Raw genomic sequence first — 16668 nt, 5'->3', positions numbered from 1 at the left:
GGCTCGAACAATCCTCCCACCCCAGCCTCCCAAGTAGCTGGGACTACAGGGATGCGCCACCATGCCTAATTTTTAAATTTTTTGTAGAGACATGGGGCAGGTGGTGTGGGGTTGGTCTCCAACTCCTGGTGTCAAGTGATCCTCCAGACTCTGCCTCCCAAAGTGCTGGGATTATAGGCTTGAGCCGCTGCAGCCAGCCTGGCCCACATACCTGGTGTCTGGGACTGTCTCCAGCCTCTCTCCACTTTCCAGCCTGTACTCCAGACTGTGGACATTATACAACTTGAAAAACTTAAGTTGGTTGAAAATCTCCAGCAGCTCCTCACTGCCTCCAGAATGAAGTCCTCTGGGACAAGAGAAGGCCTTTTACGGCTAGGCAGCTGCATCCCTTGCTTGCCCTTCTCTGCCTAGTGGCCTGAGCCATCCACTCTGTGCCCCGAACACGTTGCATGCCTTCATGCCTTACTGTTCTAGACCTTGCCAGTCCCTCTGCCTGCAACGGCCTGGACTCACCACCTTTCTCCATCTGGCAAATGGCTATCCTCCAAAGCCCAGTTCAAACATCACTGCCTCTCCCTCAGCCTCCTGACCCAAAGCAGAATTTAGTACCTCACTCACCTGACCGCACATGGCACCTAGTAGACAGGTATATTATACCACTTACTGTCAATTATATTACTTCTTTTTTTTTTTTTTTTTGAGATGGAGTCTCACTCCATTGCCCAGGCTGGAGTGCAGTGGCACCATCTTGGCTCGCTGCCATCTCTGCCTCCAGGGTTCAAGCAATTCTCCTGCCTCAGCCTTCTGCGTAGCTGGGACCACAGGCATGTGCCACCATGCCCGACTAATTTTAGTAATTTTAGTAAGGATGGGGTTTCACCATGTTGGCCAGGCTGTTCTCGAACTCCTGACCTCAGGTGATCCACCTGCCTCGGTCTCCCAAAGTGCTGGGATTACAGATGTGAGCCACCACGCCTGGCCTATATTACATTTTTCTATGCAGCTGGATCCTGTTTCCCATTAGATAGGGCAAGGGCAGAGATCATTTATTACCATCTTTGTTTCCAGAGGCCCTAGTATACGGCAAATGCTCTGTAAGTGTCTGTAGCATAAACAGATGCATTCACGTGCAAAACAACTCTGCTCACACAGCACCAGAACTGGCAAAGATCCTAAAGAAAGAATTCTACCAATATGTGGGTAATTGGGCTGGCTGGCTGGCTTCGAATTCCTTCAATACACATATCCCCAACACAGTCAGTTAACAATGCAACAGTGAACTCAACCATGTTCCACTGAAGGATACAAACAGCATTCTCCAAAAGTGGGCAAACAGCAATGTGAAATTTCCATCACATCATCTTTGCTTTTCCCTCTTTTTTTTTGGAGACAGAGTCTCACTCTGTTACCAGGCTGGAGTGCAGTGGCACGATCTCAGCTCACTGCAACCTCCAACTCCCTGGTTCAAGCAATTCTCCTGCCTCAGCTTCCCGAGTAGCTGGGACTACAGGCACGCACCATCATGCCCAGCTAATCTTTGTATTTTCAGTAGAGACGGGTTTCACCATGTTGGCCAGGATGGTTTCGATCTCTTGACCTCGTGATCTGTCCACTTCGGCCTCCCAAAGTGCTGGGATTACAAGCATGAGTCACTGTGCCCGGCTGCTTTTCTGTCTTTTAAACAGAGAAAATTTTGTTTGGAAAGGGGAAAAGGCTCCCTTGCTAAAACTGTAACTTCTGACATTGTCATGGTCTGTTTTGCATTGCTAAAACAGAATATCACAGACTGGATAATTTATGAAGAAATTTATTTCTTACAGTTATGAAGTCTGGGAAGTTCAAGATCAAGGGGCCAGTGTCTGCTGAGGGACTTTTTCCTGTGTCATAACATGGTGTAGGGCATCACATGGCAAGAGGGCAAGAGCGAGCCAGCTCAGGTCTCTCTTTCTCTTTTAAAGCCACCAGTCCCATCATGGGGGCCCCACCCTGATGACCACATCCAATCCTAATTACTTCCCGAAGCTCCTACCTCTAATCAATGCATGAACTTGGGGATTAAGTTTTTAACACGTGAAATATAGGGCACACATTCTCATCATAGCAGACATGATTGTTTTACTTTCCCAATTATAGGCATCTTAAAGTACGGAGACCATCTTTTATATTTCGCTGTATTTTCCACAACACTTAGCATAGTCTTATGTATTCAACAAGAACTCAATTCAACAAATATTTAACACTTCAATGAATATATAAAAATGCAAAGGGCTGCACATCTGTTAGTAAAAGTAACACAGAATCTAGACAAAAGTAAACTGAATGGTTTTTCTTCATAATGAAAAAAGTATTTCTAAAAATAAGTATTCAGCAGGCTCAGGCTTTTAATTCTTATCTTTTTCTGTAAAATTATGCTTTTCAAATTTACCATTTATATTAATATATTTTAGCATGTAATAGATATAAAATACATACATTTTTATAAGCTTAGAAAGTACAATAAAGGCAGAGGCAATCTAGATAGAAACTTTCTTTTTTTTTTTTTTTTTTTTTTTTGAGGCGGAGTCTCGCTCTGTCGCCCAGGCTGGAGTGCAGTGGCGCAATCTCGGCTCACTGCAAGCTCCGCCTCCCGGGTTCACGCCATTCTCCTGCCTCAGCCTCCCGAGTAGCTGGGACTACAGGCGCCCGCCACCTCGCCTGGCCAGTTTTTTGTATTTTTAGTAGAGACGGGGTTTCACCATGTTAGCCAGGATGGTCTCGATCTCCTGACCTCGTGATCCGCCCGTCTCGGCCTCCCAAAGTGCTGGGATTACAGGCTTGAGCCACCGCGCCCGGCCTAGATAGAAACTTTCTAATCACAAACACTAGAAACAATATCCATGTCTTTCCTTATTTATATTTATGTATTTGTTTTGAGATGGAGTCTCACTTTGTCACCCAGGTTGAAGTGCAGTGGTGTGGTCTTGACTCACCTCAACCTCTGCCTCCCAGGTTCAAGCGATTCTCCCGCCTAAGCCTCCCAAATAGCTGGGGCTACAGGTGTACACCACCATACCCGGATTATTTTTTGTAGAGACAGGGTTTCACTATATTGGCCAGGCTGGTCTTGAACTCCTGAACTCAAGTGATCCACCCGCCTCAGCCTCCCTAAGTGCTGGGATTACAGATGTAAGCCACTGTGCCCGGCTAATATCCATGTCTTTTAAACCACCTAGTAAGTTACTTTTTGGCCAGACAAAACCTTAGTTGTTGAACTCCAGGGCATCTCTGAAACATGTTACTGCCCATTTTCTTCATAACAGCAACTGGAAAGTAATTCATTTAATTAAATGTCCTTTTCTCTTCCTCCCTTCCTAAAAGAGACTACAGTGTATAAAATTTGAGGCAGAAATAAACATTGGTTTCCAATAAAAAAGAATAATTCAACTTTATTCGTGTGAAATATTTTGAGATAATTTATTATATTTGTGATCCAAATGCATGATTCTCAAATATGAAAGACATTCAGCACAAACATACAATCATTTAGTAAAACTGCTTTTTACGAGACCCCGAGAAAAGCAGGAGGCACTTTCTCTTTTTGGTGGAGACAGAAGACACTACTTAATTGGCCATTTCCTTGCTGGAGTTTATTCTGATTCCCTTTTGTCTGACTCTTCCTCCTCAAACTCCACTAAAGGAGTGTGTCTGTCGGCCTGAGCACCTTCTCTGTAGAACACTTTCTTTATTGTGCCATCCTTTGGAGCCTTTATGGTATGCTGCAGAGACACAAGACGGGACAAAAGACAGCTGCAATACTAATGAGGACAGTATACACCAAGTCAAGAAAGGGAGACCAAAAATGAAAACTGTAGCCAACTTTGATGTTTTGTCGTCTCTCAGTGCTTTACAACACTTTGTTGTTGTTGTTTTTATTTTTAACATCACAGCATACAGAGAGAACGGTAACAAGTTGAGAGGAATTAACACTAGGACACAGCAGTGACCATTCAACGATATGACTGGGAAGCTCTGGTGTAGCTCTCAGTTCTCAACTTGAGCTTCATGTTAGAATTGCACCTAGGAAGCTTTCAACAGGTTTTGTTTTTTGTTGTTGTTGTTGTTGTTTGTTTTTTTAAATTGAGACACAGTCTTGCTCTGTCACCCAGGCTGGAGTGCAAGATCTCAGCTCACTGCAACCTCTGCCTCCCAGGTTCAAGCAATCCTCCTGCCTCAGCCTCCCGAGTAGCTGGAATTACAGGCATGCACCACCATGCCTAGCTAATTTTTGTATTTTTAATAGAGATGGGGTCTCACCATGTTGGCCAAGCTGGTTGTGAACTCCTGACCTCAAATGATCCACCTGCCTCAGCCTCCCAAAGTGCTGGGATTACAGGCATGAGCCACTGTGCCTGGACTTTCAAAAGTATTGATCCTAGGGCTTTATCCTGGAGATCGCAATTCAATGGGTCTGGGGAAGCAGTTTTTAAAATCTCCCCAGGTGATTGTACACATGCTCCTTGACTTACGATGGGGTCAGGTCCAGATAAATTCAATGTAAGTTGAGGAGTATATTCAACGTGTATGGTTTTACACTATTGTCAAGCTGAAAAATCCTTAATTGAACCACTGTAAGTTAAGGACTGTCTGCAACATTCAGCCAGGGCTAAGAATCACTGACCTACCATTTGAACCAGCTAAAAACCTAAACAGCTAATTTAATTTGATTCAGGTTTTCACTTTGAAACTGATGCCTGGTATCCTTGATTCGGCCTTAGAAAACACCAACAGTTAACATTACGTTGGGTTACTACCTGATTCCAAGCTACTGATAATTTCATTAATTTCAGAATCAGAAATGACAGGTACAATTTCACAAAATTAAAATAAAAATCTTTTTACAAGAAGGATAGTTTGGTTTTGTTTCCTACAATTAATGCTTTGTCAATTCATTGCTCTTCATATTTAAGGTGGTATTAACTTACAAAATAAGGCAAAGGAACAATTAGGTCTGATTGCTCCCAAAGTCCTCTTAGCAACTGAACTCATAATTTCCTTACCTCCATCTTCATGGCGATCATAACCATGAGGGCATCTCCCGCTTTCACTTTGTCTCCAGCTTTGACAAACACCTTGAGATTCAGTGTGACAGGTTAATATTTGAAAACACGGAGGTCCTAGATATGTTAATCTGCTTCCATTTTACTGTCTATATGTACTCACAACATGTTGTAAACCACGAATATACACAATAATACATTAATTAAAAGAAAAAAAAAAAACCACCAACACAGAGGTCCTTTGTGGTCCATAGAGTTGCTATATAAACTTACAGGCAGAAGTAGAGTCTATGTGGTTGTGCTATCTGCCAAACGTACTGGTCAAATCAGAGGCCTACAGCCCAAATGTACTGGTTAAATCAGAGGCCTGCAGGTCAAATGTACTGGTCAAATCAGAGGCCTGCAGGTCAAATGTACTGGTCAAATCAGAGGCCTGCAGGTCAATCTGGCATTGCTGGCACTGTCATCGACGGGTAGCACTGCTTAGTCCCCTGTGTCCCCACCCCCAAAACCACTTAGTTTTGCTTGAATCACATGAATATACTCCATATATTTTGATATCCTTCCATTTTTTTCAAGAATGTAGAAACAAGACACATTGCTTACTGTAGGGAAGGACAAATATACTTAAATGTCTTCACCAGACAGGGAAGAGGGATGAGGGTCTTGACTGGTTTTCTTGTTTGGGGGTTGTCTAGGGCCAAGTATAGTAAGTGTGTCTTAAGTCTTCAGAGCCCTGTGTAGTAAATGTGAAAACAACCTTCATGCAACAGAATTAAACTTATTAGCGACCCCAGAAAGCGATTTCTGTTTTCCTTTGTATACATATGAGTGGACTCATAGATCCTGTGTGGTCTCACTTTCATTGTTGTTAACATGGCTACTAAGTGGGAGACTAACAGAGTTGTGCAGAGATGCCTATACTATGAGAGGCCATGGGAATGAAATCCAATGAGCTAACGGCAGATCCAGGTCTCCTGGCTCATACCCACTTGGGGTAAATATTTCCAAAGGAGAATGGTGACTGAAATCACCCACGCTATTTAAGTAGTTATTTTCTTCTTCTTTTTTTTTTTGTTCCAAGCATATACAGTTGAGTTTTTATGACTTAAATGGATTTGAGGAGACTCTACTGTATTCAAGTATATAAAAGGAGACTACAGATACTGATCTATCACCAGTTGATGTTATATCAATACGTGCTACGGTCTAAATGTCTATATCCCCCCCAGAATTCATTTGTTGAAATCCTGACCTCCAGGATGATGGTATTTGGAGGTGGGGCCTTTAGGAGGTGATTAGGTCATGAGGGATCTGACCTCATGAATGACATTAGTGCCCTTATGAAAGAGGCCTGAAGAGAGGTCCCTTGTCCTTTCCACCACGTGAGGACACAGAGAAAAAATGGCTGTTTATGAAATCGGTAAGTAGACTCTCACCAGACACCGAATCTGCTGGTGCTCTGATGGATTTCCCAGCCTCTAGCATCGTGAGAAATAAACTTCTATTGTTTAGAAGTTACCCAGTCTATGGTATTCTGTTCTAGCAGCCTGAACAGACTCAGACAGTATGGATTGCAACTGTGAATTATACACTGCATTCAACACGAAACCATATCGTTCTTCACCGATACCAGCCTTTTACATTAACACAGATGCAACTATGTACACTAAAGAAAATGTCACTATTTCATGAAAAATTTGTTGCTATTAAATTTAACATTCAAAACCAGCTTTTTTGAATAATGCTTAATGAATGCTCAGTTTTAATCATAAAAAGACAATTTAGATTATTTGTACTTTGATGCAAATGCCTGCCTTCAAAAACAGCCATCTTTTCATAAATGAGGTAAATGGGTATTTTCAGAGAGGACTATAATAAAACATTTGAATCTGTAATAGATCCTCTTGTTTTTGTGAAGTGGATGCTTGCCAATGGGCAAGGTTAAGAAAGGGAAAAGGCCATAAAGGACAAAGTTCAACAAAGCCACGTATTAAAACTTACTGAACATCACTCTACAGATGCTATGTGATTACCTTTTCAATGGTTCCAGTCATAGGAGCTAGGGGGCCTCCCTGAGTTCCTTCTGAGCTCATAGAAGATAAGTATTTGGGCACTGGAATGTCAATCTCAATACTTCCTTCCTAGAAACAGAAAACAAACTGAAAATGGAATCAATATCCTATCACTATATTTTTACTAACATACCTGAGGTAATTGTTTCCCACTATTTGTTAAATATTAGTCATCATGGCTGGGCGCAGTGGCTTACGCTTGTAATCCCAGCACTTTGGGAGGCCAAGGCAGGCAGATGGCTTGAGCCCAGGAGTTCGAGATGAGCCTGGGCAACATAGCAAAACCTCATCTCTACAAAAAATACAAAAATCAGCCCAGTGTGGTGGTACATGCCTATAGTCCCAGCTATTCGGGAGCTGAGGCAGGAGGATCACTTGAACCTGGGAGGTAGAGGCTGTAGTGAGCTGAGACTACGCCACTGCACTCCAGCCTGGGTGACAGAGACTCTGACTCACACACACACACACACACACACAAAATTAGTCACCATTAATACCAGGGTTCTACTCTAGCTGTACGACCTTGAGCAAATTATTAAACCCCTCTCAGCCTTGGTTTCCAATTGTAAAGAGGTAATGGTATACACGCCTTACAGTATATTAAAAGATTTAGGCCAGGTGCTGTGGCTCACGCCTGTAATCCCAGCACTTTGTGAGGCCGAGGCGGGTGGATCACAAGGTCAGGAGATTGAGACTATCCTGGCTAACATGGTGAAACCCCGTCTCTACTAAAAAATACAAAAAATTAGCCGGGCGTGGTGGCAGGCGCCCGTAGTCCCAGCTACTTGAGAGGCCAAGGTAGGAGAATGGAGTGAACCCGGGAGGTGGAGCTTGCAGTGAGCTGAGATTGTGCCACTGCACTCCAGCCTGGGTGACAGAGCGAGACTCCATCTCAAAAAATAAAATAAAAATAAAGCATTAACTGTAGACCATAAGTAGCCACTGTCTGGAAGCCATTTTCAGTAGCACCAGCACTCTCAGATGCTCAGTATGCTAGAAACTGGTTTTAACACACATATATTATGTCATTAATCATCACAACAACTCTATGAGGAAGGTACTGCAATTAATATTTTTTAGAGGCAGGGTCTTGCTCTGCCACCCAGGCTGGAATACAGTGGCACAATCATAGCTCACTGCAACCTTGAACTCCTAAGCCTATTAATCCTCCTGCATTAGCCTCCTGGGTAGCTAGGATTACAGGCACACACCACCATGCCTGGCTAATGTTTAAAATTTTTTGTAGAGATGGGGTCTCACTATGTTACCCAGACTGGTCTCAAACTCCTGGTCTCAAGCAATCTGCTTGCCGTGGCCTCCCAAAGTGTTGGGACTACAGGCACAAGCCACTGCACCTATTATTATTACTGTTACTGCTGCTATTATTACTGTTTATAGATAAGAGAACTAAAGCCCAGAGAGTTTAACAGCCAAGGTCACACAGCTGTTAAGTGGCAAGGCCAGGATTTGAACCAAAGCAGCTTCACATTTTAGAACTTGTGCTCTTCACCATTCCATCATACTGCCTCTATCATCATATTACTACAGTACAATTGGCTATGGAAAGGAATGCCCGGCAAAGTGGGATCATCCTCAACTCCATATATAGTAGTTTACTTACTAGACTACCAAAGGAATCTCATCACAAAGCCTGTGAGGCCACAGCACATTTGATAATGCATTATCCTCCTCTGCCCAGGCAGAAGGTTACAGACTCACTGGCCAGCAGGCTCCTAACCAAAACCATGCAAAGCCTGCCTCGGCTCTGACTGTCAAGAGACCACCACTAATGCCATCCACCTTCCTACTGTCTACCTTCCCCACAAGGAACATCTGGTCCACAGACTCCTCTCAGTGGTCACCTCCTCCAAAATCACCAGGATTTCAGTTGTCAGGGTGATGGTGGGTGGGGAAAAGTGTTCAGACATCAAAGCCCTGAGACAATACCACCCACTGAGCAGGGAGATACTCTTTGACAAAGAAAATGTAAGGATTTAGGCTGGGCGCGGTGGCTCAAGCCTGTAATCCCAGCACTTTGGGAGGCCGAGACGGGCGGATCACGAGGTCAGGAGATCGAGACCATCCTGGCTAACACGGTGAAACCCCATCTCTACTAAAAAATACAAAAAACTAGCCGGGCGAGGTGGCAGGTGCCTGTAGTCCCAGCTACTCGGGAGGCTGAGGCAGGAGAATGGCATAAACCCGGGACGCGGAGCTTGCAGTGAGCTGAGATCCGGCCACTGCACTCCAGCCTGAGCGACAGAGCGAGACTCCGTCTCAAAAAAAAAAAAAAAAAAAAAAGAAAATGTAAGGATTTGTTTCAGAATTCAGGAAGAAAATGGAAATGTCTCTATCAATGAGCATCTGTGTGAACGAGAGAAGTGAATGGGAAACGGGGCAGCAATTCAGCAAAGAAACACAGAATGGCGAGGGAAACTGAGGTAAAAGGGTCACAGCAATGGTCGAAGGAAGCTGGATCTTTCTAATCTCTTTCAGTGAAATGTCTCAGGTCAAAAAGTTTTTTTCCATGCCCCAGGAGTGATATTATAAAGAAGAGACATTACCTTGGAAAATAGGTAAATAGTGTTTTCCAGGATAATCAGCTTAGCTTTACTAGCAACTCCATTAACAGAACATTTCAGGTAAGTGCAGTCTTCCTTGCTGTAAAGATCGCCAAGGACCTGGAAAGTTTTATCTTCAATCTGAAAAACGTGAAAAATAAGATCTTTAAAATAAATGAACAACAGTATGGAATTAATAAGATCAGAATCAATTCTTCACTATTGGTGGTTTTAAAACATAAAATATGTCTTAAACATATATATATATTTTTAAAAGTCATGGAACTTTTCCCCTATTCCTAACCAAGATACTTCATATAGAAATGACAGGAAGATAATTAAAAGGGGAAAAAAGTTATATAACTTATCCATAATGCTATAGATTAAGGTTCATGTAAATACATAAAGATAGCACTAAAAATATGAAACAAAAATACAAACCAAGTTATGCAAAATTATTAAAATTCATTTGCATATATTACTTTTGTAATACAAACTTATTTCTGAGTATTTGAAGTCAAATTTAGTTTTCCTGTGCCAAAGTCAGTCACCAAAAAGAAAGCCAGAACCACATAATTAGACGATATTCTTTTATCAACACGTAGGCCTAATTCATGGGTTTCAGTTATGATTTAAGAACATAAATTAGCTGGAGATTGGCCATAATTTTCTCACTTTAAGAGACCATATGCCAAAGAACAAAGTTCACAATGTTTCAAGGAAGCTGATAAAAGGACATGGAACCTTTCTGTTTTAAAATTTCCCTTAGGTAAAAACTCCATTTAAATCTTCTCTCTATAGTCTTCATTTCAATTCCCACAATGCTAGTATAGAAGTTAAATGGCTATTCTTTTCAAATATATTATGTAGACTACGGTGAAATAGGTCATACTGCAATATTTATACATTGGTTCTCATCTATCCTAAGTTAAATATGACATTTTACTATGCTTTGTAACCTACTAAAACAGCCATTTGAATGTTTGTGGAATTCTTAGGACAAAGGTTAGATTGGAAACTGTTTTGTTTAAAGATTCATGAAAACACATTTTAAAATTGTGAATGTAGTTCCATGAGCAGATTAGAACAAATTGGCAATCTACTTTACCAGCTACCATGGGATAAGAAATCATCTCAAACCAGAGGCATTAATATGAATTATAGCCCTTATACGCAAGTAGGCAGACTTTCCATGGTTTTTCTGAATCTCAGAGAAAGAAAATCAATGTGTCTCAAAGTGTTGGGAGGTCTAATACACATCACTGACAAATCTATTCTGCAGGATTTGATATCTCTTAGCTCATATTAAAAATGAGTTATTCTATTTCCTGAAGTTGTACCTTACTATAGGAATTTGATTGAATTCCCACTTTTTAAAAACCATTTAAGCATTCCATTTTGCCAGTGTAACAGTCTTCTTCTAATTGAGGATTACCATGAACTTTACACTAGAGGTTCTCAAAATATGACCTGTGTGTTCCTTGGGGTCCCTAATACCCTTTTAGGGCATCCACAAAGTCATAACAAGACTAAGAAGGCCAGGCGTGATGGTTCAGGCCCATAATCCCAGCACTTTGGGAGGTGGAGGTGGGCGGATCACCTGAGAGGTCGGGAGTTCGAGATCAGCCTGACCAATATGGCAAAACCCCGTCTCTACTGAAAACACAAAACTAGCCAGGCATGGTGGTGCATGCCTGTTATCCCAGTTACTTTGGAGGCTGAGGCAGGAGAATCACTTGAACCCGGAAGGCAGGGGTGGTGGTGAGCTGAGATCACGCCATTGCACTCCAGCCTGGGCAACGAGAGCATAACTGCATCTCAAAAAAAAAAAAAAAAAAAAAAAAAAAGATTAAGGTATTGTTTTTAATAACCTCATTCTCTCATAAGTACACAACAGAATTTTCGAGAGGCTACTGAACATGTGATAATGTTATCACTGTGATGACTAATGGAATGTGTACTTGTGATTAGGTTTTAAATTTTTTTCAATTTATCCTACAACTCAACAACAACGATAAAACAACCAGATTAAGAAATTGGCAGAGGACTCGAATACAGATTTTTCTAACAAGATACACAAATGGCCAATAAGTACATGAAAAGATGCTCAACATCATTAGTCATTATGGAAATGCAAGTCAAAGTCACGGTGAGATACTACTACCTCACACTCATTAGTATTGCTATTATAAAACAAAAAGAAATAAAACCCCAGAAAATAATAAGTAGTGGCAAGGATGTGAAGAGACTGGAGCCACTGTGTACTGTTGATGGGACTGCAAACTGCTGCAGCTGCGATGGAAAACACTATGGCGGTTTCTCAAAGAATCAGAATCACCATATGATCTAGCAATTCTACTACTGGATATATACCCAAAAGGACAAAAAACAGGGTCTTAAAGAAGTATTTGTACACCCCTGTTCATAGCAGCATTATTCACAATAGCCAAAAGCTAGAAACAACCTGAATGTTCATTAATGGCTGAATGGATAATCAATATGTGGTATATACATACAACAGAGTATTTTTCAGCCTTAAAAAAAAAAAAAAAAAAAAAAAAAAACAGGAAATTCTCACATATGCTACACCATGGAAGAACCTTGAAGATACTGTGCTAAGTGAAATAAGCCAGTTACAAAAGGACAAATACCACATTATTCCGCTTTTATCAGGTACCTAGAGTAGTCAAATTCATAGAGACAGAGAGTAGAATCGTGGTTCTCAGGGGATGGGGGAAGAAGGATGGAGTATTACTGTTTAATCAGTGAGTACAGAATTTTAGTTTCACAAGAAGAAAGAAGTTCTGGATATGGATGGTTGTGATGGTTACATAACAACTTGAATGCACTGAATGCAAATAGTTAAAATGGTAAATTCTATATTATGTGTATTTCACCACAATTAAAAAATAATAATAAATTAGTTCTTCTCAGTTAAATTGTCTAAATGGTAACTATGAAGAGATATAATTAACACAAACAAAAGTGTTCTGGTGGGTATTTTAAAGAGTGTACAGGGTTCCTGAGACAACAAATTTGAGAGAACTACTGCTTTTGATGTAAATACATGCACATACTTTAGGGGCTTGTGAATGTCTCATTCAAGCTTTTGCTTTTTGCCAAGTTTTTATTCTTAAAGGAATAACAGCCCAACTGAGTAAACAATCAGTTAGAAACTGTATGGGGGTAATTTCCCCAAATTGGGTCTGAAATAAAAGCATAAGATATTCTCCTAACTACAGTCATAATAGTCAAAGGCTTAAGAGAAACCACAGAGTTAAAAAATACCCTATTCAGTATAAAAGAGGTCAGATTCAGCTCTGCACTGTAGAACAAAACCAGTAAGGCTTACCTGCATGCTATAAGACCCATCATGGTTATACGTTACAGCTATGGCTACGTCTTTACAGAAAAAGGGAAAAAAATGAAGAAAAATTAGAAAACATTCATTTATTTAATAACTGAGATATAACGAATCTTACTCTCAACCTGAAGACAACCAACTATTCAAAGGAAAGTCAACATCTTTGAACTTCTTGGAAATATTTTGTTAGAAAAGCATCTGTCAAATTAGTACCAATAAAGATGAATTTCAAACTTTTCTTTTTTTAAATGGAATTTCAGGGGTTTTATTTTCATTTTTATTTATTTTTTAAGACAGAGTCTCACTCTGGCTGGAGTGCAGTGGTGCAATCACGGCTTACTGCAGCCTTAACCTCCTGGGGTCAGGTGATCCCCTCACCTCAGCCTCCCAAGTAGCTGGGACTACAGGCGTGCCACTACGCCTGGCTAATTTTTTGATTTTTTTTAGAGATGAGGTTTCACCATGTGCCCAGGCTGGTCTTAAACTCCTGGACTCAAGTGATCCATCTGCCCGGGCCTCCCAAAGTACTGGAATTACAGGCATGAGTCACCACATCCAGCCTTGAGTTTTAGATATTTTAAGGCTGTCAAATATTTTACATATTTTTCCCTCAACAAAAAGGCTGCAGTATTATAATTTTAAAAATGCAGGCCAGGTGTGGTGGCTCACGCCTGTAATCCCAGCACTTTGGGAGGCCGGGGTGGACGGAGCACGAGATCAGGTGTTTAAGACCAGCCTGACCAACATGGTGAAACCCCATCTCTACTAAAAATACAAAAATGAGCCAGGCATGGTGGCACGCGCCTGTAATCCCAGCTACTCAGGAGGCTGAGGCAGGAGAATAGCTTGAACCTGTGAGGCAGAGGTTGCAGTAATCCAAGATCGCACCACTGCACTCCAGCCTGGGCGACAGAGCGAGACTCCATCTCAAGATAAAAAAAAAAAAAAAAAAAAAAACAATGAATTGGTAAAGAGAAGTTTTTGGTTGAGAATGGCATCTGCCACCTGATCACCTCTGTCATCTTGATTCACTAAATCTCTGAGCCTTGATTTTTCTGAGTCATTAAATGGGTATAAAATGTAATAATTATTAAATAAATGTGAAAATGCTTTATAAATGGTAAGACTACACACACCTAATAAATTATTCATGTTACAGGCCCATCTCACTTTACTGCACTCTGCAGACACTGTGTTTTTTACATACTGAGTTTGTGGCAACACCATGTCAAGCATATTTTTCCATCAGCATGTGTTCACTTTGTGTCTCTAGGTCACATTCTTGTAATTCTTACAATATTTAAAACTTTTAAATTATTATATCTGTTATGGTGATCTGTGATCTCTGATATTACTACTATATAATAGTTTTACGGTGCCTCAATCTGTGCCCATGTAAGATAGAGAACTTCCTCAATCAACACTGTGTGTGTTCTTACTGCTCCACTGACCAGCCATTCCCCTGCCTCTCTCCCTCTCTATGGGTCTCCCTATTCCCCGCAACACTACAATATTGAAATTAGACTAATTAATAACCCTACAATGGCCTATAAGTGGTCAAATGAAGAGTTACATGTCTCTCACTTTAAATCAAAAGCTTGAAGTGATTAAGCTTAGCGAGGAAAGAATGTCAAAAGCTGAGATAAGCCAAAAGTTAGGCTTCCGATGCCAAACCACCAACTTGTGAATGCAAAGAAAAGTTCTTGAAGGAAGTTAAAAGTGCTACTCCAGTGAACACATGAATGATAAAACGGTGAAATAGCTGGGCTGGGAGCAGTGACTCATGCCTGTAATCCCAGTGCTTTGGGAGGCCAAAGCAGGACTGCTTGAGCCTGGGAGTTTGAGACCAACCTAGGAAACATAGCAAGACCCCATCTCTAAAATAATAATAATGATAATAATAAATACTGTGAAACAGCCTTGTTGCTGATATGGAGAAAGTTTTAGTGGTCTGGATAGAAGATCAAACCAGCCACAACATTCCCTTGAGCCAAAGTCAATCCAGAGCAAGACCCTAACTCTCTTCAATTCAATTAAGGCCAAGAGAAGTGAGGAAGCTGCAGAAAAAACACTTGAAGCTAGCAGAGGCTGGTTCATGAGGTTCAAGATAAAGCAGAAAGTGCTGATGGAGGAGCTGCAGCAAGTTATCCAGGAGATCTAGCTAAGATAATTGACAGGCCGGGCGCAGGTGGCTCAAGCCTGTAATCCCAGCACTTTGGGAGGCCGAGACGGGCGGATCACGAGGTCAGGAGTTCGAGACCATCCTGGCTAACACGGTGAAACCCTGTCTCTACTAAAAAATACAAAAAAAGCTAGCCGGGCGAGGTGGCTGGCGCCTGTAGTCCCAGCTACTTGGGAGGCTGAGGCAGGAGAATGGCGTAAACCCGGGAGGCGGAGCTTGCCGTGAGCTGAGATCCGGCCACTGCACTCCAGCCTGGGCGACAGAGCGAGACTCCGTCTCAAAAAAAAAAAAAAAAAAGATAATTGACAAATGTGGCTACAAAAAACAACAGACTTTTAATGGAGACAAAACAGTCTTCTATTGGAAGAAGATGTCATCTAGGACTTTGATAGCTGGAGAGGAGAAGTCAATACCTGGTTCCAAAGCTTCAAAGGACAGGCTGACTCTCTTGCTAGGGGTTAATGCAGCCAGTGACTTTAAGTTGAATTAAATGCTCATTTACCATTCTGAAAATCGTAGGGCCTTTAAGAATGATGCTAAATCAACCTATGCCCTATAAATGGAACAACAAAGCCTGGATGACAGCACTTCCGTTTACATCATGGTTTACTGAATATTTTAAGCCCACTGTTGAGACCTACTCAATAGTGCTCAGATAAAAAAGATTCCTTTCAAAATATTATCACTCAGTGACAATGCACACAGTCACCACCCAACAGCTCTGATGGAGATATACAAGGAGATTAATGTTTTCATGCCTGCTAACACAACATCCTTTTTGCAGCCCATGGACCAAGGAGTAATTTCAACTTTCAAATCTTGTTAAGAAATATATTTTGTAAGGCAATAGCTGCCATAGATTGTGAGTCTTCTGATGGATCTGGGCAAAGTAAATTGAAAACCTTCTAGATGCCATTAAGAACATTTGTGATTCATGGGAGGAGGTCGGATTATCAACATTAACAAGAGTTTGCAAAACGTTAATGACTCATGGATGACTTTTAGGAGTTTGAAACTTTAGTGGAGGAAGCAACTGCAGATGTGGTAGAAATAGCAAGGGACCTAGGATTAGAAGTGGAGCCTGAAGATGTGACCAAATTGCTACATCTCAACAATACTGCATACTGCAGAGAAATCTTTCATGAAAGGAAGTCACCTGAAGCAGCAAACCTCCTTGGTGTCTTATTTTACAAAATCTGCTACAGTCACCCCAAACTTCAGCAATCACCACTCTAAATCAATCACAGTAATCAACACTAAGGCAAGACCCTTCGCCAGCAACAAGATTACAACTCACTGGAGGCTCAGATAATCATTAGCATTTTTTTTAGCCATAAAGCATTTCTTAATTAAGGTATATACATTGTTTTTCTTAGACATAACGTTATTGGCACACAATAAACTAAAGTGTAATATAAACATAACTTTTATATGCATGAGGAAACCAAAA

The 16668-nt window shown here is 41.2% G+C and overlaps 1 protein-coding gene across 8 annotated transcripts in view; it reads right to left on the bottom strand.

Annotated features, from left to right (window-relative positions):
* Positions 1 to 3394: 3394 nt before the first annotated feature.
* The window catches only part of MCCC1 (methylcrotonoyl-CoA carboxylase 1), an 85322-nt gene continuing 72048 nt past the window's right edge, over positions 3395 to 16668 (bottom strand). For all 8 annotated transcript variants that reach the window (XM_010366228.2, XM_030931612.1, XM_010366227.1 and 5 more), the window contains 5 exons: positions 13025 to 13074; positions 9676 to 9813; positions 7073 to 7180; positions 5037 to 5108; positions 3395 to 3755 (listed from right to left, as the gene is read on the bottom strand). In XM_010366228.2, the coding sequence (XP_010364530.1) occupies positions 3627 to 3755; positions 5037 to 5108; positions 7073 to 7180; positions 9676 to 9813; positions 13025 to 13074 (497 nt within the window). In that variant the 3' untranslated portion in view covers positions 3395 to 3626. The remainder of the gene's footprint in view (positions 3756 to 5036; positions 5109 to 7072; positions 7181 to 9675; positions 9814 to 13024; positions 13075 to 16668) is intronic.

The sequence above is a fragment of the Rhinopithecus roxellana genome, chromosome 1, assembly GCF_007565055.1.
Source record: "Rhinopithecus roxellana isolate Shanxi Qingling chromosome 1, ASM756505v1, whole genome shotgun sequence".
Classification (NCBI taxonomy): domain Eukaryota; kingdom Metazoa; phylum Chordata; class Mammalia; order Primates; family Cercopithecidae; genus Rhinopithecus; species Rhinopithecus roxellana.
The sequence above is the reverse complement of the archived record's forward strand: the minus strand, read 5'-3'. Positions and strand labels throughout refer to the sequence as shown.